This window comes from Rattus norvegicus, chromosome 2 (assembly GCF_036323735.1).
Source record: "Rattus norvegicus strain BN/NHsdMcwi chromosome 2, GRCr8, whole genome shotgun sequence".
NCBI classification, from domain to species: domain Eukaryota; kingdom Metazoa; phylum Chordata; class Mammalia; order Rodentia; family Muridae; genus Rattus; species Rattus norvegicus.
The window spans coordinates 38,193,782-38,221,147 of NC_086020.1; the positions used below are offsets into that span (position 1 = coordinate 38,193,782).

Sequence of the window (27,366 nt, forward strand, 5' to 3'; positions counted from 1 at the left end):
TTTGTAAGTTCTGAATGCTAAAATCTGCAAACACCAATGAAAACATAAAGATTGGGGTTGGTGGTGGTTGGGAGGTCTGTTATATTCATGGACTAGAAGAATCCCAGCAAACTCCATGTGGCCCTTGAGTTGATCTCTAGATGTAGCACAGCTTCAATCAAACCAATAGAATTTTTTTTTTTTGGTGAAGTTTCATCCTAAATTTCCTTTGTGAAACCACAGGAACTAAATTTTAGAAGGAACAACAAAGTTGAGAGAGTCACGGAATCTCACTTCATGAGACTACTGACGATGAAAGGAAGCATGAAGCTTCACTTACGGTGAAGCCTTAACAGAAAAGGGTAACTTTCACAGAACTGAGATGCAGGAGAAAGGAACAAGCAGAACGTTACACACATGTCCAGCTCATTTTCAATAAACCACAAAAGCCATTTCCATGGAGAAAGGCTGGTGCTTCCAATACATGGTGCAGAAACAATAGCAACCACCACTAAAAACAACTCTTTGACACATTAAAAAAACAGTTCAACATAAATCATAATTCTTAATATGAGTATAAAACTTTCAGGAGAAAACATTGGGAAAGAAGTCTTTATAACCTACAGCCGTCTAGAGATTTTTGGATATGCAATTACACCCAAAACAGGGGCCATTAAAAGCTACATTCAAGAGGCTGGACTTCAAGACACTGAGTTTGCTTTCCGGGGAAATTCTGAAGGCAGAGTGGAAGACAACGAGGTTGGGTAAAATAAAATGTATTATTATCCTATAACTCACAGGCCCAGCGTAGGATTCCTACCCAAATGTCTAAAGAATTCTCAAGACTGAACAGGAAAAAAGAATAGAATTAAAACACATGTAAAAACCAGAAACAGGGGGGCTGGGGATTTAGCTCAGTGGTAGAGCGCTTGCCTAGCAAGCACAAGGCCCTGGGTTCGGTCCCCAGCTCCAAAAAAAGAAAAAAAAAAAACAAACAAACCAGAAACAGGCCTTGAATTCCTGATCTTTCCAAGACTTTTAACATAAAGGGTGTTGAATTCTGTCAAATGCTTTCTTAACATCTAATGAGATGATCATGTGATTTTTTCCTTTGAGTTTTTTTATACAGTGGATTACACTGATGGATTTCCGTATATTGAACCATCCCTACGTCCCTGAGATGAAGCCTACTTGATCATGATGGGTGATCATTTTGATGTGTTTTGGATTTGCTGTTTTTTTTTTTTGCAAGAATTTTATTGAGTAATTTTGTGCTGATATTCATAATGGAAATTGGTATGAAGTTTTTTCTTTGTTGGGTCTTTGTGTTGTTTAGGTATAAGTGTAATTGTGGTTTCATAGAAGGAATTGTGTACTGTTCCTTCTGTTTCTATTTTGTGAAATAGTTTGGATAATATTGGTATGAGGTCTTCTATGAAGGTCTAATAGAATTCTGCACTAAACCCATCTGGTCCTGAGCTTTTTTAGTTGGGAGACTTTTAATGACTGCTTCTATTTCTTTAGGAGTTATGGGACTTTTTTTAGATGGTTTATCTGATCCTGATTTAACTTTGGTACCTGGTATCTGTAAGGACCTCCACATAAAACCAGATACACTCAGATTAATAGAAGAAAAAGTGGGGAAAAGCCTCAAACACGTGGGCACAGGGGAAAATTTCCTGAAGAGAACACCAATGGCTTAAGCTCTAAGATCAAGAATTGACAAATGGGACTTCATAAAATTGCAAAGCTTCTGTAAGGCAAAGAACCCTGTCATTAGGACAAAACAGCAACCAACAGATTGGGAAAAGATCTTTACAAATCCTACATTGATAGAAGGCTGATATCCAATATATACAAAGAACTCAAGATCTTGTTAGATTACAGAGACTCAAACAATCCTATTAAAAAATGTGGTACAGATCTAAACAAAGAATTCTCAGCTGAGGAATATCGAATGGCTGAACATCCTTAGTCATCAGGGAAATGCAAATCAAAACAACTTTGAGATTCCACCTCATACCAGTCAGAATGGCTAAGATAAAAAGTCAGGTGACAACAGATGCTGGCAAGGATATGGAGAAAGAGGAACACTCCTCCACTGTTGGTGGGATTGTAAACTCATACAACCACTTTGGAAATCAGTCTGAAGGTTCCTTAGAAAATTGGAACATAATACTACTTGAGGACCCAGCTATTCTACTCCTGGGCATATACCCAAAAGATGTTTCAACATATGACAAGAACATATGCTACATTATGTTAATAGCAGCATTATTTGTAATAGCCAGAAGCTAGAAAGAACCCAGATGTCCCTCAACAGAGGAATGGACACAGGAAAATGTGGTACAGTTACTCAATGGAGTACTACTCAGCTATCAAAAACAATGACTTCATGAAATTCATAGGCAAATTGATGGAACTAGAAAATATCATCCTGAGTGAGGTAACCCAATCACAAAAAACACACATGGTATGCACTCACTGATAAGTGGATATTAGTCCCAAAGCTTGAATTACCCAATCCAGACCACATGAAGCTCAAGAAGAAGGATAACCAACGAGTGTATGCTTTAGCCCTTCTTAGAAGGAGGAACAAAAACATTCACAGGAAGAAGTACAAAGACAAAGTTTGGAGCAGACACTGAAGGAAAGACCATCACAGAGACTGCCCCTCCTGGGGATCCAGCCTGCATACAGCCACCAAACCCAGACAATATTATTGGTGCCAAGGAGTGCATGCTGACAGGAGCCTGATACAGCTGTTTCCTGAGAGGCTCTGCCAGAGAATAACCAACACAGAGGCAGATACTCACAACCAACCATTGAACTGAGAATGGGGTCCCCATTGGAGGAGTTAGAGAAAGGAATGAAGGAGCTGAAGAGGCTTGCAACCCCATAAGAACAACAGTACCAGCCAACCAGAGCTCCCAGGGACTAAACCACCATCCAAAGAGTACACATGGATAGACCAATGGCTCCAGATTCAGATGTAGCAGAGGATGGCTTTGTTGGGCATCAATGGAAGAAGAAGCCCTTGGTTCTGCCAAGGTTTGAGCTCCCAGTGTAGGGGAATGTCAGGGCATGGAGGCAGAAGGGGTAGGTGGTGGGGGACACCCTCATAGAAGAAGGGGGAGTGTGATGGCATAGGGGGTTTATGGATGGGAAACTGGGAAAGGGGATAACATTTGAAATGTAAATTTAAAAAATCCAATTAAAAAAATTAACAGAAACGTCCTTGTTCTTCGCAGCCCAATCCTATCCAGATACCAGAGATGCCTAGGGTGCAGGGGCCTCTGATCCATGATCTGGTTCCTTAATGATGTTAGGGTCATCTCTTTGGTTGGACTAATGACAAAAGAGCAGCTGGAGAAAAGTCCTTCTAGTTAAGAGAACAGAATCATCACCTGGCCAAGCGACCACTCACAGGCAGGAGGAGCCCCTTCTCAGAATGTCGACTCACCTTAAACCCTGCTAAAGAGATAGGTAGAAAAATGATCCCTTTAATGAGGTACTTTTCCTTCTCTACCCTCAGTAAAGCCCATCAGAGCCAGAGACATGCAGCTTCAAAGGTCTCGCCAGATTTCTGAACTAGTCAGGGAAACGAGTAGCCTAATTTCCTGTTCTCCATCTACCTTCTCCAAGCATGGCTCCCCTAACCCTTTTGGCTTTTCCTTCTTTCCTCTCTCCTCTTCATCTAGACTGTGCTGAAACTTACCACTTGCCTACGTCAAATAAATTATCCTCAAGCTTATGGAGAAATGTACAAATGGACATTTTTTGAACACATTTGAAGAAGATGCCACTCAGTTGTTGAATACAATTACTGATAATTGGCTATAGTTTCTCTTTCATACTGATCTTACTTATATATCTTTATACTAAGACTTTTGATACTGCTAATGCTTTCTAACATGGTATTCATATAAAAACTAAGCACATGAGATTAGGGGCAGGCACATTTACAACCAAAGCATGACACCAGTAAACGCAGTTTTGGAGTGACTGACACAGAAAGAGTTAACGAACACCAGCTGCCCGCTGGCTTCAAGGATGCACAGATGTGAGAAATCCCATCCTCGGCTGTTCAGAACACAGCGCAGTCACCCTGGGAAGCCAGCTGATGGTTTCTTGTATAACTGAATATGTACTTACCATGTGATCCAGCAATCCCACTCCTGAGTATTTACCCTAGGAAAAAAAAACAAATTTATTCAAAGTTATGTAGATCGATGTTTATAAGAGTTCTGCTCATACATGGCTAACGCCTGAGGCAATCTACTCATTGTTTTATGCCGTAGAAATAAATCATGGCTCAGTCGCAGAATGGAATACTATTGAGCAGTGAAAGGAACGCGCTATAGGTAGAGATTCCTGGATAAATTGGTGAATGTGATAGACAGGCTTGCTTAGTAAACAACGTCAGTCTCCAGAGCTCAGGCTTTCTGATTCTACTTCAACATCATGTTTTGTAGCTTTATTGGTAGTTAAAACAGATGAGCGGAGAACAGATTAGTGACCCTGGTGGATTAAGGATGGGTGAAGGCATGCAGGATAAAGGAGTCCTCTGAATTCCCACTGCCTGGGAGTGAGAGGAACCTAAATGCACATTTCCACTATAGACCTGTATGCCTGGAATAAGCACATCTTTAATGCGTGACGACGAAGAAGGAAGAAGATGTGTGTGTTTGGAAGGACACTTGGTAGCTGACTGCATAGAACACAGTGTATGCTGTCCCCAAAGATGATGTCAATACGCACTGTGGAACAGAGCAGCATTTTATCCAATCAGCTGCAGTTTCTCTCTTGAAAGCAGTATTCTATCTTCGGACTTTAAGATTTTTGGCAAAATATTAGCACTGTTTCTATCATGGTATGTGCTATGAAAGTATTCCTAGTTTAAACAGTGCTCCACTTAAAATGTCAAATGACAGAAGTTAAGTTTTCCTAACCAGTTGTTTGAAACTCTGACAAACATCATTAACAAGATTTCAACAATAAAAAACCAAAACACTGGTGAGAAACACTGAAGAGGAACATGAAAAAGTGGCAAGACACTGAATTCACAGACAGGGAGAGCGACTGTCTGTGAGCCAATAGAGGGTGCACAGGGTCAGAGTAGTCCTACTACAGTCTGCAAAACCTCAGTAGCAAAATTAATAACCTCCCTGGAAAGTGAGTGTTCTCTAGTTCAATTAATAAACACTTACTTAAAGTTGTAACTACTAATAACAATAACCATTATGTTTCTGTGTGAGACTTTCTAATTAAAAAATGAAAAGAGGAAAGGGGAGAATGTGGGCCCAGGACCTGGCCAGAGGTAGTAAAGCCAGCCAGTAAGGCCAAGTCCCTGGGTTCCTCCCCCCACAGCAAAGAAGGAAGATGTGGTTGTTTGTATGGATGTCACGGCTCAGGCCTTGCCACCTCGAGAAGGCATTTGATTAATGTGCATGGAACGCATCTTTATTAAACTTAGATGATTTGTCAAACTGTGCTATTATTTTATCTCAGATATTAGCTCTTGTTAGTATCTGTTTTTCTGTTTCAATCAGCGAGACACACTTTGTGAAGTGATCATTATTTCTGGCTCTGATAATGGTACGTGTGCATCATAAACTCAAGAGTTTTCTGCTTCACATATATTGGGCACTTGCCTGTCTGTAGCACTGTCTATCTGTGAAGTCTGTTAGGATCCTCTCTGTTAGTCTCTATGCTGACAGGTAGCATGTCTGACTCAGAGTCCTCAGTTCTGATGAATCGGCTAAGCATACTAGCCAAAGTGTGTGTGTGTGTGTATCTGTGTGTATGTGTGTGTATGTGTGTATATGTGTGTGTATGTGTGTGTATCTGTGTGTGTCTCTGTGTGTGTGAGTGTATGTGTGCGTGTGTGTATGTGTGTGTATGTGTATGTGTGTGTATGTGTGTGTATCTGTGTGTGTCTCTGTGTGTGTGTGTATGTGTGTGTATGTGTGTGTATGTGTGTGTATGTGTGTGTGTATGTGTGTGTATGTGTGTATGTGTGTGTATGTGTGTGTTTGTGTGTATGTGTGTGTATGTGTGTGTATATGTGTATGTGTGTGTATGTGTGTATATGTGTGTATGTGTGCGTGTGTGCATGTGTGTGTGTATGAATAGAAATAATTTCATCTATCAAAAAATTCAATACTTTACTCTGTACTTGCATCTCTCTACACTTAACACTTTATGTTACAAATACTTAATGATATATCTGAGATTTTCAGAAGAATAAATTACTTCCCAAAAGTACAGTATCATTTACATATATCATTGGTTACATAGTGAATCAAATTTTCACAATTTGTACTTGCCGAAGAATTATTTCAGAGCCATTCACATTATTCTGAAGATACTCTTTCTGAAGGATGACCATCTCTAATTCACTTAGATATAAATAAAGTTCTCTATAAACACTTAATTTTATAGCTTCACAGGATCTTACCCTGGGCAATAATACGAAATCATACTTATATCTGTAGTGCATGCGTGGCTGTCATTTACAAGTAATCACAACTGGGATGTTCTTACTAGCAATAAGGCAAAAAAGCAACAGACAACGCCTGTAATTACACTATGTAACTAAAGAAGAAAGCCTGACTTACTTGGTCTCAAGTACTCACCACAGTAGTTTTATTGACTCTATGAATAGAATCATAATGAGTTCACCTGAACAGCTTCAGTTTTATTTTAATTCTTAGACTGTTGTTAATATAGAACACACTAATAAGAACTGCCTACCATCTGTGACTAACACACAAACAACAAAAGTAATCTTCAAAAAAAGTATTATACTGGTTTCTAAACTTACAAATTCTACAGCTTGTCATCCATTGACTTTAATTAGTTTCCACAGGAGATAAATCTTGTTATTTGCTTTCATACAGAAAAGTAGGATAATACAGTGAGGGACACACAAGTAGTTCAGATTCTAGAGAATCACGCTCTGCTACAGGATCTGAGTCTCAGTCAATTCCCCTTCAGATGTGTGTCCACATTCAGTCGTTACTCATCCCCTGACCAGGTGAGCATATGAATGCAGTGTCTTGAATATTAAATTAAAACAAATGCCATACAAAATGAATGAACTGTTATCAGATTAGGAAAGGCACACTTTAAAAAAAAACTCAACCTGAAATAAATCCACAGCAAAGCAGTCTAAATGTTAAAATACTTGTGACAAATCAACCAGTCTCAATGCCATAAGGTAAGTAGCTTCTAATATATTAGTCGAATTGGGGAAAGCTGCATGGGTCTCTATATGAATCACAGAAGGACTGCTCATCCTATACATATGTGAAACACGGAAGCAGGGCTTATTCCAAACATATACACAGTGCCAGGGGTAAGAGGGCTGCACAATTAGTATGTGTACGCAGAGCAACGCATCATCTCATAACTTAAAGGTAAGATCTAATTCACATTCACCTGCTCTGAAACCCCAGTGCTTATGAACACCGTTTCTTGCTAAATTGATTTCAAAGCACTTACCTGCTTCTGTAGCCATCGCTCACGCCGCCGCTGCTGCCTTCTCAGAGTCCTCAACTTGTTCCTCTCTCTGTTGTTCAGCCTGTGGTTAATGGTGCCCAAGGGGAAGCTGGCAGAGCGAAGGAAGTCCAGAGGGGAGAGGTGTTCTTCTTGGTCCGAGGCCTCCAGCATGCTCCTCCCCGCTGAGGGCAGATCCATCAGAAATGGCAGGCTGTTAGCATGAGCATGATCTGAGTAGACTGAAGAAGCTTCTAGGCCACACTGGAATTCTCTTCCCCTTTGTGCCTGGGTCTCGTGGGGGGCCACCGACAGTCTGTGCAGCAGCATACTGGGATCAAAGCTGGGTGGGTTTTGAAAGGAGCAGTTACTTTTACTACATGGTAAAGCCAAGCCTGAAAGGTCAATGGGCCCTGTTTCATTTACCCTGGGATAGGCAGCAGGCTTACTGTGGATCTCATACAAAGTGGGCAATAAAATCAGCTTCTCACTGATGTTCAGGTCCAAGCTGTGTGACTTTCTGTGAGAAGCTCTTGAAGTGCACCTGCCGGTGTCAGGCTGAGGAACAAAAGGCTGGCATTTTGGGTCGGATGTTTTGAAGAGCAGTTTTTCATTCTTCATCTCAAAATACGTCGCTCTCACCTCCAGGCAGAGTGCTTCTGTGAGTCTTCCAAGGCCGTTATTGTTTCGGGCCATGCTTAAAAGCCTGTGGCTTCTCGTTTTGGAGCCACCACCTGTCAGCAGAGTTTCCTTGTCACAACCTGACGGAACCCCGGGATGTGGCAAACATTTCGGCGCTGGTCTCGTTAGTCTGCCTGCCTGTGTCGCTTGATGTTCAGTCCGGCTCTTGCAGAGATGTACAGCTGCAAGCTGGCCACAGGAACATTTTGGAGTGCTGACAAAATTAAAGCCCCCTAATCGGGCCCCACAGAAAGGACAATTCAGTTTCCCAACTGTCCACTGGGCCTACAGGTAGTAAAGGGAAATAAAGACAATGGTTTCATTGTAAAGTGACCAGAGAATGAGGGAAGAGAGAGAGAGAGAGAAAGAGAGAGAGCGAGAGAGAGAGAGAGAGAGAGAGAGAGAGAGAGAGAGAGGATCACATGAACATTTCTGTTACTGAAAAGGCTAGCTCTCTGTTTTCTGATTAGTAGACAGAACAGCAAATAGAAACAAGGTTTCCAGTAAACAGAGATAAGCAAACTGCTACAACTTTCTAGAATGAAACATGCTAGAAATCCTAGCTCCACAACCAGGAATTCCTAAAGAAAGTCTGTGAACAATAGGCTGAATACAGATACAGTGTGGACTAACAGGAAGGAAAAATACTCCATGGATCCAGGAAGCAAATCAGTCTACAGAGCTTCATTTGCAAGTAAAATCCCACAGAAAAGTGTCTGTTCTGATTCGCTTCTTGCATGCCAAGCACAGGGGTAGGGGTGGGGGTGGGAGAGGGTGGGGGTGGAGGGAGTCGGGGGACTTGGGGGGGGGAACACGATTTTATCAGCCAACAGAATGAAGAGCCCCCTGGTCTTCTACATACAACCTCGAGGAATCGCTCGCCAGCTCAGAGTATCATTTCCATACTCGGATTAGAAATTAATGAACTGTTTTTAAAATTGTCACGAAAGACAGTGGGTTCTGTGTAGGGTTGTAATCTATTCTATGAAGTTCAGGACACTTGGAAGCAGGATGGCAGCATGCTCCCAGGAAATCAAAATCTAAGCACGGATTCAAGTGAGAGCCACTGCATGGCACTTTTAAACAAAAATATAAACTACTCAGTGGAGAAATTTAATTGTAGTTTTTCAAAGGTCAGATTACTTATACTTTTCTAAGACAAGTGTTTAACAATGCAAAATAAAATATCTAAAACCTGCAGTCAAACAAGAGAGTTCTTTTTCTGACACTGTTGCATTTAATATTACTTAAAGCAGAACATTTCCATTTTCATTACTGCAGAAGAGACATTAATTATCCAGCTTACTTTAAACGGGTTCGTATGATGAATTCATAAAGCTATTTCACTCACTTTATGTAACAGGTACTATGCTGGGTACAAAGGACATAGTACCTAGCAAAGAGTAAAATTTTCTGGTTTTAGGGTGTTCACATTCTGTTGGAGACCTTTAGAGGTTAAAAAAAAAGGGCAAACTGAACTGTAGGTACACTTGACTGTGTGTATGTGTGTGTGTGCGTGTGCATGTATGTGTGCATGTATTTGTGTGTGTGTGCATGTGTGTGTATGTATGTATGTGTGTGTCTGTGTATATGTATATGTGTGTGAGCATGTATTTGTGTGTGTGTGTGTGCGTGTCTGTGTGTGTGTGTGCATGTGTGTGTATGTATGTATGTGTGTGTCTGTGTGTATGTATATGTGTGTGAGCATGTATTTGTGTGTGTGCATGTGTCTGTGTATGTGCATGTGTCTGTGTGTATGTGTGCCTGTGTGTGTATGTGTATGTGCATGTGTATGTGTGCATGTATTTGTGTGTATGTATGCACGTGTATGCATGTGTGCCTGATGATATATTTGTGTGCTGCCGTATCCTCATGCATATTCACCAGTGCTATGTAATACTGTGTGCATGAGTCTGCATAAATACGAATATAAAGCAGAGGGGAGAGAAAGGCAGTGAGAAGAAGGACAGTGGTTGCCAGTTGCTAGGCAATGTCTCACTGAAAACAAAGAGCAGCAGAAATGGAACAAACCAGGTTAGTGTCTGGAAGCACATTTAGAGGCTGGAAATATCAGGTGCACACGGAGTCGCACAGAGAGGTACTGACATGCCCCAGAAAGAGTGGACAAGCAGGTAAGTGTAATCAAGAGAAACAGAACCACTCGTGTGTTTTGAAACAATGCATCTAACGCAGAAAAGAGTAAGTGTGCAAGCAGTTTGAAGGGTGTGTATTAACTCTCTCTGGAACCAAACACTTACTTTTTGCACTAGGCAGCTTATCCATTCTGGAAGGGCTTCTGCGTTCATGTGCCACAGATGACAAGTGTTTTGGGCGTCGACTGACTCATGTCTGTCCTGTTATAGAAAAAAGAATATTAGCGGCTATCATTTCAGAATTTATTTCACAATTTTCATATTAAAAGATAAAAAATAAAAACCCCGTCATGTTATAAATCAAATATACATTGCCTTCTTTCCCTTCTTCCCATCATCAAACTCCAAGATCAAATTTCTTTTCAAGAAATAACTACCTATGATTCAAACACTGTCAGTGGATGTCATATCTGGTGCCTCATTTTTAGATCTGTGTATGACATTAAATAGTGTCTTTGTAGGAACTGTCCCCAACCTTCAATATCTGAGTTTATTTGAAATCTACTGTCAATAAATAAAGAAGCTTGCATTCCTCTATCAGACTGACAATAAACATGATTGGCAGACAGAGAAATGACACAATCTGACATGCTGAAAACCAGCAGAAACAGGGGCCTCTGGCTTTCCTCCTGCCTTTTGTCCTGAAGTCATCAACGTTGGGAAAGAAATCCTGACTCCCTCTAATGTAAGCCATAAAACTGTGTGTGACATGTACCTTCCTTATGCAGGAACTTCCTAACCTGTGAGCACAAAGGGTCACAGAGTAGACGCTCAATGGATAGGCCATGTTAAATTCCCCGAGATCATAACAATAAAAGCACATCCCCTGTACAAGATCAACAAAAATTTAAATAGAGAGGTCTAAAGTAGCCATGTAGCGTGCGATAAATAATTGAGACATAATGGCTTCCCATCATGTCAGAAAGCTGGTCGGCAAACCAAGGGGAAGATTAGTATCTTGATTAGGTATGTGACCTCAGGCTAGTAAATCTATAGCTCTGGGCTTCAGCTTCTCTACTTCAAATTACTGCCTGGAAATTGTAAAGGGCTCTACGGACTCTCCTGGGCTTGCATTTCAGTCTGGGAAAAGCCATGAAGGTGTTGGTTAAGAGGAACATAGAAAGTATAAGGCTCCTACCTACATGACATTTCTCAGGGTCAGGTTTTACACTCAATAGTTATACAGTTGTCAAATCACAGTAATCTCTTGAGATTTCTGAGGCAATAACACAACTGTCACTACAATCAGGTTAACAAAATAACAGACAAAAGTGTTTCTAACCACTGATTAACTCTGTATCATAGTGATATCAAAGTACTAGGGTTGACCAGCTCAAAACAAACTTCATTAAATCATCAGCCTTAGCTTGTGCCTTGGAGCCAAGAATACCTGGAATAAGTATGATCTATGTATAATTCCCCAAACTGAGCCCTCTGGGGCCACATGGCAACTTTTCTACCATTGGATATTAGTGGGTGTGGACGCAACATTGCAGTGTATTTTATTTATACATTGTTAAGATCTATAAGCCAGGCAGTTCAATCCACTTCCTTTAGAAAGACAAATGAAACAATGACCTAACAATGCAAATTAAAAGTGGAAGAGACATGAGGCATTGTTCTATGTTAGATTACATGGACTGTCAGTTATAATCAGTAGTAATCCCCAAACAAGGAGTCTCACAAGAGTAAGGACAAGCAGTTCTGGTGTGCTCTTACACAGTACAGTGAGTGTAGGCTAACAGGAAAATGTGTTTCAAAAAGGAGAAAGGATTGTGAAGGGTTTTTTGAAGGGAGCAGAGATATTTAACCTGACTTAAACATTACACAATATGTATGTATGAAGGCATTCCGTCATCTCATTAAAATGTATATTTTTACCATTCTATGTTTTAGGTAAAAGATAAATTTAATAAAGAAAAAAATAAAAGACTTTGAGATGTTTTCTATTCTAATATCTTTAAAAAAAAACCCTTTTCAACAGAATTTGCAAACAATTTCAATGGGAGCTAGACTGTCTTTTGGAAAATGTTTCAGCTGCCTAAGGAAACTTCAACTGAAATGCCCTAACTCCAGCTCAGCCTGTAGAAGACAGCTTCCCCAGTTTTCCATGTAAAGTTAGAGAGAGCCTTGAAACAGGGGCAGTGAAATGCATAATCATATGCAGAGGACATTACTGAGTAGGTGAAAAGTGAAGAGACCATGGTAGGGACAGTCTCCAGCGCTCTCACTTGCGGCTCCGTAATAGCTCCTCAGAAAGAATGGATGAGATCTCAGGATGAAATGAGGAACAAGGAGCAAAGGTCATCGGAAATGGGAGTAAAGGTTACTTTTGGATATTGTCGCCTGTGAGTGATGTCACTGCTGGGTTCAGAGGTGAGAGCTGGTTCCTGATACCAACACCTGGAATGTTAGCACTAAAGAGTCTGAGGCAGGAGGATAGCACGAGGCTAAAATAGACTCCATCGTGAACCTGGTTTGCTGTTGTTGCTTTGATTTTTTGTTTAGTTTTTAATTTAAAAAACTCTTTTAATTAAAAACCCAAGCAAGTACTACCAAAAGCTCTCCTTAGTGGGTTAAAAAGGTGCCAAAGAATTTGGCTGACCTGAGTCCTAGGACTTTAGGGAAGTCAGAGCAGAAATGTGACAAACTGGGATATTTAGCAGGGGGGAAAGGTGTGTAAGCAGCAATGCATTCAGAATGCAGCATGGTTCCCTCTAACTGCACACAGTGAAACTGCAGCAAGGGGAAAGGATTGACAGGCAAAACTTAGAACTCAAGGAAGCAGAGTGGAGGGAGTGTGAACACTCAGCCTGGCCACACAGTGACTGTAAACCATGTTTGGGAAGACTCGCCAAGGTGTGGCTAAGTAACTTTTATAAGGAAACGGTTACGGATGGAGGGAAATGGGTTATCTGCAGTCCACATGACAGAAGGCAGCTCAGGGTTTTCAAGACGAGCTAGTGCTGTGAAATAGAATGTGGTGGCCCGTGCCAAAGTGTATCCCTGAGAAATTACACTGTGCAACAGATCTGGTATAAAGGGGGTGCGCTGGAGGGAGGGAGGGGATCGAGGACCTGGGAAGGGGTCGAGGCAGAGGAGTGACATGTAGACCAGACAGATATGAGCAGAGCCATGAGGGCAGAGGAGAGGACGGGGCACAAAGAACAGAAAGGGGGAGAGAGAAGCTCACTGGGAACCTCTGGGACCAGAGCTGAAGTGTTCAGCAGGCCTTTTACACCAGCCCACACCTGAAGCACCTGACCAGGGCAGGTGATGGCCAGAGATGATGATGTAAGCCCTTGCTAGGGTCCTGGGAGGAGCCTGATGGAATCTCCTGTATTCCAACAGCTAGGACCTTTGACAAAGTATCCAGGGGGTTACCCGAAGCACCCAAATTTAATTCTGCTGTTGTAATAACTCTGCTCCCCACATTCTGCTGCAAGGGATCCAGTGGGCCCTTATGCAGCCCAGGTTGCTGCTCTGGAAGGTACAAGCTGTAATCTTCATTGGTGTCTATGTGGTAATCGCAGAATCCAAGTCTTTTCTACTTAGATTTCAAAAGATGTGACCCACTGAGTGGAAATGCTGTCAGTCATTGCAGAATCAATTTATGGGGCTGGGGCCACTCTTGGACCACTGACACAGATATAAAAATCCCACACAGCGGGGGCCACTCTTGGACCACAGATACAGATATAAAAATCCCACACAGCGGGGGCACTCTTGGGCCACAGATACAGATATAAAAATCCCACACAGTGGGGCCACTCTTGGACCACTGACAGAGATATAAAAATCCCACATAGTGGGGGCACTCTTGGACCACTGACACAGATATAAAAATCCCACACAGTGGGGGCACTCTTGGACCACTGACAGAGATATAAAAATCCCACACAGTGGGGCCAATCTTGGACCACAGATACAGACATAAAAAGCCCACACAGTGGGGCCACTCTTGAGACCACAGACCCATACATTTATAGAAAGATTTAAAAGGGTTGCAGAGGCTTCTGGATCCTTCCTTGAGGCATGGAGTCAATGATGGTAGAGCTTCCTTGTAAAAAGGCAGTACCCTTCGTCCCATTGGATTTCATATGTACTTGGAACATGCTGTTTCCCTCCTTTTCAAACGAGACTCTTTCCTAGGCCTATCTGGCCACTGTGTTTTAGTAACTACAGGGCTTATACTGATTTAACCAAAGGGCCTGGGAGAGAATTCACCAGCCTCATCTACATCTGATTTACATGAGACTGGGCTTTAGAAGTTTGAAGTGCAGCTGGAACAAGACAAGACTTCGGATTTAATGGGAAGGAATGACTATATTTCACATTCGTAAAGAACATGGCTTGAGGGGGCACAGAGCGCCCTAAGGCCCCATGCTCAACTTTGGTGCCCAGCAGCTGGTGGGGTTTTCTCTTTTGGGGGTTGAGGGATGAAGAGACTTCTGGAAACTTCAGAAGTAGGTCACTGGACTGCAGCATGACTTTGAAGGTTCCAGCTGGTTGGCCATCTTAGGTGGAGCCTCTGATGAACCCTCCCACTGCCACCAGGGATGTTGTCTCACTCCAGGCCCAGAACAAAGAGCCCAGGGACAATAGACAGAACCACCACCTCCTCCTCCTCCTCCTCCTCCTCCTCCTCCTCCTCCTCCTCCTCCTCCTCCTCCTCCTCCTCCTCCTCCTCCTCTTCCTCCTCCTCCTCCTCTTTGGATGGTGGTTTAGTCTCTGGGAGCTCTGGTTGGTTGGTATTGTTGTTCTTATGGGGTTGCAAACCCCTTCAGCTTCTTCAACTCTTTCTTTAACTCCTCTAATGGGGACTACACTTTCAGTTCAACAGTTGGCTGGTAGCATTCACCTCTGTATTTATCATGCTCTGGCAAAGCCTCTCAGGAGACAGCTATATCAGGCTCCTGTCAGCATGCACTTCTTGGCATCAGCAATATTATCTGGGTTTGGAGGCTGTATGTATATGGGCTGGATCCCCAGGGGGGCAGTCTCTAGATGTCCTTTCCTTCAGTCTCTGCTCCAAACTTTGTCTCTGAACTTCCTCCTGTGAATATTTTTGTTCCCCCTTTTAAGGACTGAAGGATCTGAACTTTGGTCATCCTTCTTCTTGAGCTTCATGTGGTCTGTGATTGTGTCTTGGGTGATCCAAGCTTTTGCGCTAACATCCATTTATCAGTGAGTAAATACAATGTGTGTTTTTTTGTGATTAGGTTACCTCACTCAGGATGATATTTTTGAGTTTCATCCACTTGACTATGAATTTCATAAAGTCATTGTTTTTGATAGCTGAGTAGTATTCCATTGTGTAGATGTACCACATTTTCTGTATCCATTCCTCTGTTGAGGGACATCTGGGTTCTTTCCAGCTTCTAGCTATTGTAAATAAGGCTGCTATGAACATAGTGGAGCACGTGTCTTTGTTATATGTTGGGGCATCTTTTGGATGTATGCCCAGGAGTGGTATAGCTGGATCCTCAGGCAGTTCAATGTCCAATTTTCTGAGAAACCTCCAGACTGATTTCCAGAGTGGTTGTACCAGCTTGCAATCCCACCAACAATGGAGGAGTGTTCCTCTTTCTCCACATCCTCGCCAGCATCTATTGTCACCTGAGTTTTGATCTTGCCATTCTAACTGGTGTGAGGTGGAATCTCAGGGTTGTTTTGATTTGCATTTCCCTGATGACTAAGGATGTTGAACATTTGTTTAGGTGCTTCTCAGCCATTCAATATTCCTCAATTGAGAATTCTTTGTTTAGTTCTGTACCCCATTTTTAATAGGGTTATTTGATTCTCTGGAGTCTAACGTCTTGAATTCTTTGCATATATTGGATATTAGCCCTCTATCTGATATAGGATTGGTAAAGATCTTTTCGCAATCTTTTGGTTGGTTGACGTTTTGTCCTAATGACAGTGTCCTTTACCTTACAGAAAGAAGCTTTGCAGTTTTATGAGATCCCATTTGTCGATTCTTTATCTTAGAGCATAAGCCATTGGTATCCTGTTAAGCAAATTTTCCCCAGTGCCGTCTGTTCAAGCTCTTCCCCACTTTTTCTTCTATTAGTTTGAGTGTATCTGGTTTTATGTGGAGGTCTTTGATCCACTTGGACTTGAGCTTTGTACAGTGCCATAAGAATGGATAAATTTTGCATTCTTCTACATGCTGACCTCCAGTTGAACCAGCACCATTTGTTGAAAATGCTATCTTTTTTCCACTGGATGGTTTTAGCTCCTTTGTCAAAAATCAAGTGCCCATAGGTGTGTGGGTTCATTTCTGGGTCTTCAATTCTATTCCGCTGATCTACCTGCCTGTCTCTGTACCAATACCGTAATACAAGTTTTTATCACTATTGCTCTGTAATACTGCTTGAGGTAAAGGATGGTGATTCCCCTAGAAGTTCTTTTATTGTTGAGGATAGTTTTTGCTTCCCTGGGTTTTTTGTTATTCCAAATGAATTTTCAAATTGCTCTATGAAGAACTGAGTTGGAACTCTGATGGGGAACCTTCTTAAAAGATAAACAAGTAATTTCTTCCTTAAACAATTAGAATGTTTCAAAGGCAACTGAGAATTCTGCTACAAGAAAGCAAGACCTATTAAGCAATGAATTTAGGATCAAGAACTAATTTGAGGAGTTGGTCTAATACATAGGAGGATAGACATAGGTGATATGCAAATTCCATGTTCTTGTACATATATGCACGGGAGCACCTGTAGAGCGTGTTTATGTGGAACCACCTTTTCACAGATAGCAAAGATAACAGAAAAGGAAGTCTCAGCGACTGGAAGGAGTAGACACTGTCCTACTTGGGTTTCCTTATTTAAGACTTTGTAATCTCACACAGTGGTTACTCTTACTGATCCAGTCCCAAAGATGAGAATGTTGAGACCCCAGGGAGCTGGCAAAGTTCTCCAAGTTGACAGCCTCTGAGGTTTGATGAACTCCAATCTAAAGAACACCCTGCTCTTACACAACTAGGCAAGTGGGTCACAAGCTAAACCCACTGTAGGCAGTAAGCCCTGTAGGTTCTTTCAAATATCTCAAGAAAACACAGCTTGAACTTTATTGAGAGCAGCACGTCAAGTCACAATGTGTCCTTACTTGCTCTTTCTATAGCAAGCATATAAACAAGGAAGCATCTGCAACATTTTCCTTAGACTTAGAACACAGTGCAATTATAGATGCTATCACCATTGCCCACCCTGACCCCGGGGGGGGAAATTCTAGCATTGCTCAATCATTGATAATTCTAGAACTTCAAACATTAATCTTAGAAATCTGTGAGTGTGACTTTCTGCAGCCCTTAAATAGCAACCTCTAGGATCTGCTGAGATCTCTGGAGAAAGTACAAGGAGTGCTCAAGAAAATAATCTCAGTCAAGACCATGAGTCTGCTGAAGGGCTGTCTGGAAAGGTGTTTGCTCCCAGGGCACGGCTCCCATGTCACCAGCATGAGAGGTGCCTGGATGCTTAAGCTTTAGTTTCTTCTTCCCAACCACAGTGACTATACATTAAATGTACTACTTAATGGTTCTCTATGTTACAAGGTTAAGGATCCTATAGTGTGTGTGTGTGTGTGTGTGTGAGTGTGTGTGTGTGTGTGTGTGTGTATGGTTTTGTGTGCCTGTATCACCTGCCTTTTCTTGTATTTTAAGTTCTGATGTTGAAGGCTTTGCAGTGACTGTTCAGGCATTATAAGCTGCCTTCCTCCAAGTTACATGTAGTTTAGTCACATCATAAAACTGAGAATCCTTTATAACACCCAAATATTTAAGAAGCTTGAGAAAATGACTGTCAAACTTGAAGTACATAAGCAAAAAAAAAAAAAACAAAAAACAAAAAAAGGTTGGCAGTTGTTTAAATGTTTCTAAATGTTCTAGATTGTACATATTGCTAATAGTTCCTGTTAGTATTTATAGGTTTATAATAATTACAAATGTAATTCTTCCAGAAAGAAAAATTCATTTCATCTCTAATGACATACATCCCCAAACATATTATTATTTTCTATGTAAGCTATTCTTTGCATATACGGCTCTAAGTCTATGGATCCAACCAACCAGAAAATTCATAACAAAATGCATTCTCATGAACAGTAATTATTCTTAAACAATGTCATACAACAACTGTTTACAGTTTAAATCGTATTAGATATAAGCAAACCAGAGGCAATTTAAAATATATATGAGGATATACAAAGTTACATGCAAATATTTTACCTATGAGCTTTGGGCATCTGTACATTTTTATATTTGTGTGGGGTCTGGAAATCAGTCTTCCATATCCTAACAACTGAAGAAAATTTTCTATTCTGTCCATACCAGAGAGAATATTTAATCTCCTAAAAATTTTCAATGCAAATTTTGAAGTAGCAATCTTTCTTTCTTTAGTTGCTAGGTCTAAAACTCACTGAGAGGCAAGCTGCATGGAACGGATACTTTTTTTTTAAATCTTTATTAACTTGAGTATTTCTTATTTACATTTCGAATGTTATTCCCCTTCCCAGTTTCCCGGCCAACATCCCCCTAGCCCCTCCCCCTCCCCTTCTATATGGGCTTCCCCTCCCCATCCTCCCCCCATTATCACCCTCCCCCCAACAATCACATTCACTGGGGGTTCAGTCTTGGCAGGACCAAGGGCTTCCCCTTCCACTGGTGCTCTTACTAGGCTATTCATTGCTACCTATGAGGTCGGAGCCCAGGGTCAGTCCATGTATAGTCTTTAGGTAGTGGCTTAGTCCCTGGAAGCTCTGGTTGGTTGGCATTGTTGTACATATGGGGTCTCGAGCCCCTTCAAGGTCTTCCAGTTCTTTCTCTGATTCCTTCAACGGGGGTCCTATTCTCAGTTCAGTGGTTTGCTGCTGGCATTCGCCTCTGTGTTTACTGTATTCTGGCTGTGTCTCTCAGGAGAGATCTACTACCGGTTCCTGTCAGCCTGCACTTCTTTGCTTCATCCATCTTATCTAATTGGGTGGCTGTATATGTATGGGCCACATGTGGGGTAGGCTCTGAATGGGTGCTCCTTCTGCCTTTGTTCTAAACTTTGCCTCCCTATTCCCCCAACCAAGGGTATTCTTGTTTCCCTTTTAAAGAAGGAATGAAGCATTCACATTTTGATCATCCGTCTTGAGTTTCATGTGTTCTGTGCATCTAGGGTAATTCAAGCATTTGGGCTAATAGCCACTTATCAATGAGTGCATACCATGTGTGTTTTTCTGTGATTGGGTTACCTCACTCAGGATGATATTTTCCAGTTCCAACCATTTGCCTACGAATTTCATAAAGTCATTGTTTTTGATAGCTGAGTAATACTCCATTGTGTAGATGTACCACATTTTCTATATCCATTCCTCTGTTGAAGGGCATCTGGGTTCTTTCCAGCTTCTGGCTATTATAAATAAGGCTGCTATGAACATAGTGGTGCATGTGTCTTTGTTATATGTTAAGACATCTTTTGGGTATTTGCCCAAGAGAGGTATAGCTGGGTCCTCAGGTAGTTCAATGTCCAATTTTCTGAGGAACCTCTAGACTGATTTCCAGAATGGTTGTACCAGTCTGCAATCCCACCAATAATGAAGGAATGTGGAACGGATACTTAATAATCACTTCACCCTCAGAGAATAGGACAGTGCCTGAAGCACAGTGGATGGGTACCTGCTGGATGAATGAAAGACGCCTGCTCCACATTGGCAACTTTCAGTCACTGTCATCTTTACCAACCTCAGCCACTTTGGTGTGGAAGGTTTTTGGTTTTTTGTCTTTGAAGATTATCAAAATGTACATGGATAACAGCATGCATGCTTTTGTTTGGTTTTCTACACTGCTAAAAAGGTTTTCATTTAAAATTTGAAACTATTAACAATTCTTCTATATGGCCACAATCCCTAAATCAAAATTTAATCTGTTTATAAAAATTCTGGGAAAATCTATTGGGAGTGACTGAATCAAAGCCAACAGCATACTTTCCCTGAAATCCTCTGTGTCTGAAAGAAACGGAAGGATGAAGTGTAGGGGTGGAGAATAGGGTTAATACATTCCTGTGCTCCAGCTCTTCCCATTGGAAGATACTTGTACCGATTGGTACAGCTAATGAATTGCTAAAAGCCTCATACGAAATAAAGCAAATTGGATTTGACAAAAATGATCACCTTTTCATGATAAAGCCCAGAACTTGCTCTTACTTTTCAAGATTGTTTACATATCAGCAAAACTAATAAAATGAAAGAAGAGAAGGAGCAGAGGAAAGAAAAAGACCCAGGCTGGCAGGAAGAATAACAGATTATTAACTTTAAAGCGAGTTCACGGTAGTCAACCTAAAAATGTTTACTAATAAGTGGATACAGCGGTGACCACACAGACCCGGTAAGGAGATTTATCAACATGTCAGTAACTTTGCGGGAAAGTGTTCATGTGACATGTCACTATACAAATTCCTTATTTCATCTAAGCTTATTAATGACTATAATATTCCCCACACAATCCTGTTCATAACCCTAAGCAGCCAGTACCTACGGTTAAGTTTACATGATTCTTGAGTCTTTCTATATTAGCAAATATCAAGCCATGTCTGTCCACAGGGGAAGCTCTATGATGTATGTTCTTGTGATTTTTATTAAGCAGCAAATACTTACATTATGCTCTCTACCCTAACACTGCTTCAGGCATTCCCACGTTATAGACAAGAACGCTGAGACAAGCAAAATTAAGCAGCATCTCAGCAACTTGTCAAGGTCACAAATTCAAAACTAAAGGTTCCATCCAGTCAGCTCGGCTTCAGAGTTCGTGATTCAGACGAGGAATTTCCAGCTGCTACGTCCTGTAGGAGGTGAATGGTACAAGTTCTAGGACTACGCACCTAGTCCTTTCTCCCACCTGAGTGCATTTAATAAAGCACTGACACTGTCTCCAACACTCACAGAAAGCAGACCTAAAACTTACTTTAAGCAAAATAACAGACTAATTTATATGGAAAAGCAGATTTGGGAAGGAAATTCCATTAGCTATTTCTACTTTATGACATCCCAACAAAACCACTTTTATTTCAGAACTGTTAATATAAACCAAACATGTTTGCCTAAACAGCTATTCTTACACACTACAGGAATAGATCTAGAGGTGTGTGTGTGTGTGTGTGTGTGTGTGTGTGTGTGCATGTGTATCTGTATGTGCATGTCCTTGTGTACATATGTGTTTCTATGTGGGCATGTGTGTGTGCACATGTGTCTGTTTATCTGTGTATTGCATGTGTGTACATATGTGTCTGCTTGGGTGTGTGTGTATGTGCATGTGTGTGTGTGCGCATGTGTGTATGTGTATCTGTATGTGCATGTCCTTGTGTACATATGTGTTTCTATGTGGGTATGTGTGTGTGCACACGTGTCTGTTTATCTGTGTATATGCATGTGTGTACATATGTGTCTGCTTGGGTGTGTGTGTGTGTGTGTGTGTGTGTGTGTGTGTGTGTCTGTGTGTGTGTGTGTGTGTGTGTGCATATGCCCACAGAGGCACATTTGCATTCCTCGGTGACCTGGAAGCTGACTGTTTTAAGGAGGCAAAGTCGACTAAAGTGCAGAAAGAGTTGAAGCATAACAGTGGGGCAAATATAAGAGAACGCGATATTTTGTGCATGCATAATAAGGAAGACGATGATTCTGTACTCTAAACAACTACATAATAAACTTAAAAGAATGACAGACTCAGAAGCGTCCTGACTTGGGGAACGTAAAGCCTTTCTAACACTAACAGGTTATCTCCTTGTCTGTAAGGAACTTACAAGCTAGACAAGGTTACGTCACTAAGATTCAAAACCTTACTAGGGAGATTATTTATGTCAAGTGAGATGTGACAGGGCAGAGAGGAAAAACCAACCAACTAAGCTAATTTCACGCTGAGCTGGCAGGAAGATGGTTACACAATGTCTATAAATAAAATGATTTCTTCAAGCAGCAGGGGGCACTAGTGCACCTCTCCAACAGTTTCCTTTCTGAACATGGACTGGCTTTAGCTGTCCATACAGGATGTGTGTTATTTTCCTCCATTGCATAGGACTTAATTTTTTAAATAACACTGTATGGTTTGAATGTCAAAGTGTTGATGACTTAAGACCATTAAATAATATTCTGACAGATGTTTACAACTTAGTTTTCAAGTGTAAGCAGTAACAGTATCTCAGGAAATTTATTAAAAATAAGTAGCCCAAATAATTTAAGTACGGCAGCTGTGCATACCCAGGGACAAACTCTGTGGCAAGACTTTCACTTAGTACTGTTGTTAGTTTTCAATTAAATATTTAAAGGGTTACAAATGTAAAAGACCCCAACCCCTTTGGATTCCTTGTCTTTTTGGGTTTTTGTTTGTTTGTTTTGATTTCTTAATTTTACATGTACCCAAAAAGGTTATTTCAAGACTGAAAAGATCTAATTATAAGATCTGAAGGGCTGGGTAAGGGAGAGGGAGAAAGAGGGAGAAAGACTGAGCCCAGGAGATAACTCCATCCATGCTCTATACTCTTCAAACTATGATCAAGATCATCCTGAGTGAGGTAACCCAATCACAGAAAAACACACATGGTATGCACTCATTGATAAGTGGCTATTAGCCCAAATGCTTGAATTACCCTAGATGCACAGAACACATGAAACTCAAGACGGATGATCAAAATGTGAATGCTTCACTCCTTCTTTAAAAGGGGAACAAGAATACCCTTGGCAGGGAATACGGAGGCAAAGATTAAAACAGAGACAGAAGGAACACCCATTCAGAGCCTGCCCCACATGTGGCCCATACATATACAGCCATCCAATTAGACAAGATGGATGAAGCAAAGAAGTGCAGACCGACAGGAGCCGGATGTAGATCGCTCCTGAGAGACACAGCCAGAATACAGCAAATACAGAGGCGAATGCCAGCAGCAAACCACTGAACTGAGAAGAGGAATCAGAGAATTCCTGTTGAAGGAATCAGAGAAAGAACTGGAAAGGTTGAAGGGGCTCGAGACCCCATATGAACAACAATGCCAAGCAACCAGAGCTTCCAGGGACTAAGCCACTACCTAAAGACTATACATGAACTGACCCTGGACTCTGACTTCATAGGTAGCAATAAATATCCTAGTAAGAGCACCAGTGGAAGGGGAAGCCCTGGGTCCTGCTAAGACTGAACTCCCAGTGAACATGATTGTTGTGGGGAGGGCGGCAATGGGGGGAGGGGGAACACCCATAAAGAAGGGGAAGGGGAGGAGTTAGGGGGATGTTGGCCCGTAAACCGGGAAAGGGAGTAAGACTTGAAATGTAAATAAGAAATACTCAAGTTAATAAAAAAAAAATTCAAAGGCCCTGTCAGTCACACCCTATCAGAGTATTCTCTTTTAAGGCACAGATCAAACATTTTTTATTGGATATTTTCTTTACTTACATTTCAAATGTTATCTCCTCTTCTGATTGCCCCCTATCCTTTCCCTCCCTCCCCTGCCTCTATGACAGTGCTCCCTCACCCACTCTCTCACTCCTGCCTCCCCCGCCTGCCTTTCTCCTACATGGGGGCATTGAACCTTCACAGGAACAAGGTCCTCTCCTCTCATTGATGCCCAGTAAGTCCATCCTCTGCTACATATGTAGCTGGAATCATGGGTCTGTCCATGTGTACTCTTGGGTTGGTGGTTTAGTCTCTGGGAGCTCTGGGGGGGTCTGGTTGGTTGATATCATTGTTCTTCCTATGGGTTGCAAACCCCTTCAGCTCCTTCAATCTTTTCTCTAACTCCTCCATTAAGGGACCCAATTCTACATTCAATGGTCGACTTCGAGCACCTGCCTTTGTATTTGTCAGGCTCTGGCACAGCCTCTCAAGAGACAGCTATAGCAGGCTCCTGTCAGCATGCACTTCTTGGCATCAACAACATTGTCTGGGATTGGTGACAGTATATGGCAGATGGATCCCCAGGTGGGGTTGTCTCTGGATGACCTTTCCCTCAGTCTCTGCTCAACGCTTTGTTTCTGTATTTCCTCCTGTGAACATTTTGTTCTCTCTTCTAAGAAGGGAGCATTCGCTATTTGGTCTTCCAACTTCCTGAGCTTCAGATGGTTGTAGATTGTAGATGTATTGTGGATTGTATTCCAAGCTTTTGGGCTAATATCTATTATCAGTGAGTACATACCATATGTGTTCTTTTGTGATTGGTTACCTCACTCAGGATGTTATTTTATAGTTCTATTCATTTGCCTATGAATTTCATAAAGGCATTGTTTTTAATAGCTAAGTAATACTCCATTGTACAAATACACGACATTTTCTGTATCCATTCCACTGTTGAAGGGCATCTGGGTTCTTGCCAGCTTCTGGCTATTATAAATAAGGCTGCTATGGACATAGTGGAGCATGTATCTTTGTTATATGTTGGGGCATCTTTTGGGTATATGCCCAGGAGAGGTTAGCTGGGTCCTCAGGTGGTACTATGTCCAATTTTCTGAGGAACGTCCAAACTGATTTCCAGAGTGGTTGAACCGGCTTACAATCCCACCAACAATGGAGGAGTGTTCCTCTTTCTCCACATCCTCACCAGGATCTGTTGTCACTTGAGTTTTTGATCTTAGCCATTCTGACTGATGTGAGGTGGAATCTCAGGGTTGTTTTGATTTGCATTTCCCTGATGACTAAGGATGTTGAACATTTGTTTAGATGTTTCTCAGCCATTCAGTATTCCTCAATTGAGAATTCTTTGTTTAGCCATGTACCCCCATTTTTAGTAGGATTATTTGGTTCTCTGGAGTCTAATGTCTTAAGTTCCTTGTATATAATGGATATTAGCCCTCTATAGGATGTAGGATTGGTAAAGATCTTTTCCCAGTCTGTTGTTTGCCATTTTGTCCTATTGACAATGTCCTTTGTCTTACAGAAGCTTTGCAATTTTATAAAGTCCCATTTATCAATTCTTGATCTTAGAGCATAAGCCATTGGTATTTTGTTTAGGAAATATTCTCCTGTGCCTATGCATTCCAGGCTCTTTCCTACTTTCTCTTCTATTAGTTTGAGTGTATCTGGTTTTATGTGGAGGTTCCTGATCTACTTGGACTTGAGCTTTGTACAAGGTGATAAGAACGGATTGATCTGCATTATTCTACATGCTGATTGCCAGTTGAACCAGCACCATTTGTTAAAAATTCTGTCTTTTTTTTTCCTCTGGATGGTTTTAGCTCCTTTGTCAAAGATCAAGTGACCATAGGTGTGTGGGTTCATTTCTGGGTCTTCAATTCTATTCCATTGACTTACCTTCCTGTCTCTGTACTGATACCATACAGTTTTTATCATTATTGCTCTGTAATGCAGCTTGAGGTTGGGGATTATGATCTCTCCCACCAGTTCTTTCATTTTGAGAATAGTTTTCGCTATTCTGGGATTTTTGTTATTCCAAATGAATTTGCCAATTATTCTTTCCAACTATATGAAGAATTGAGTTGGAATTTTGATGGGAATTGCATTGAGTCTGTAGATTGCTTTTGGCAAAATGGCCATTTTTACTATATTAATCCTGCCAATCCATGGGCATGGGAGATCTTTCCATCTTCTGAGATCTTCAGTTATTTTCTTCAGAGACTTTAAGTTCTTGTCATACAGATCTTTCACTTGCTTGGTTAAAGTCACACCAAAATATTTTATATTGTTTGTTACTATTGTGAAGGGTGCCATTTCCCTAATTTCCTTCTCAGCCTGTTCATCCTTTGAGTAGAGGAATACTGATTTGTTTGATTAATTTTATATCCAGTCACTTTACTGAAGTTGTTTATCAGCTGTAGGATTTTCTCTGGTGGAATTTTGAGGGGTCACTTAAGTATACTATCATATCATCTGCAAATAATGATATTTTGAGTTCTTCCCTTCCAATTTGTATCCCTTTGGCCTCTTTTTATTGTCTAGTTGCTCTGGCTAGGACTTCAAGAACTATATTAAATAGGTAGGGAGAGAGTTGGCAGCCTTGTGTAGTAAAGAAAGAGAACTTCAGACCAATCTGAACATGGATGCAAAAAATACTCAATAAAATTCTCACAAACCGAATCCAAGACCATATCAAAACAGTCATCCATCATGATCAAGTAGGCTTCATCCCAGGGATGCAGGGATGGTTAATATATGGAAATCCATCAACGTAATCCACTATATAAACAAGCTCAAAGAAAAAAAACCCACATGATCATTTCATTAGATGCTGAGAAAGCATTTGACAACTTCCAACACCCCTTCATGATAAAAGTCCTGGAAAGAACAGGAATTCAAGACCCATACCTAAACATAGTAAAAGCAGTATTCAGAAAACCAGTAGGCAGCATCAAACTTAATGGAGAGAAACTTGAAGCAATCCCACTAAAATCAGGGACTAGTCAAGGCAGATCAAACATTTTAGTTTGAGTTAAAAGCTGGCAGATGCCCGTCTTTCCAATTTCACGTTTTATCAGCCCAATTTAAATCTGAGCACCAACACAGTCTGTGGCTACACCTCAGGGACTTTGAACACGCTCCCGCTGAGGGCTTCCGTGCTCTCTTCCCTGTGCTGCCTTCTCTTGCTCAGTTCCTGGGAAAGCCTTTTCCTTGCAGATAGGCCCAGTACTTTGCCAATCTCCTGCTCTTACCAGGCTTGATACATTTCCTTTTACCAATTATACAGATAATAATTGAACATTTCTTTGATTGACTAATATTATTTTTTATGATTTGTAAATGTTAAATATCCAATATTAAAGCAGAAATTTAAGTTATTGATATTTATTATGATGGATTTATAATTATAAATGAACTATGATTATGCTAATATGGTACTAATCCAACAGCGAATGATAAATCTTAGAAACTTCACAAAGACAGAATATTCTTCTGTTTGCCTTCAAATCTGCAGTGCATGTAATAGGACCCATCGGAGCAGTCTGCTCAGGCCGTCATGGTAAAACTCCATAAACAGGAAGGAAACAACAGAAACATACCTTTGTATGTTTTTAGAGGGTAAATGGTCAAGGTCAGGACACCGGCTACCTGGGCTCTGGTGCAGGCTCTTTTTAATCT

General features: G+C 41.2%; 1 protein-coding gene across 4 annotated transcripts in view; it reads right to left on the reverse strand.

The window, feature by feature from the left end:
- The window catches only part of Rnf180 (ring finger protein 180), a 180,829-nt gene that overhangs the window by 129,756 nt on the left and 23,707 nt on the right, over positions 1-27,366 (reverse strand). For all 4 annotated transcript variants that reach the window (XM_063282550.1, XM_039103136.2, XM_039103134.2 and 1 more), the window contains exons 3-5: positions 10,419-10,514; positions 7,486-8,445; positions 4,135-4,170 (exon numbers count right to left, since the gene is read on the reverse strand). In XM_063282550.1, coding sequence (XP_063138620.1) covers positions 4,135-4,170; positions 7,486-8,445; positions 10,419-10,514 — 1,092 coding nt within the window. The remainder of the gene's footprint in view (positions 1-4,134; positions 4,171-7,485; positions 8,446-10,418; positions 10,515-27,366) is intronic.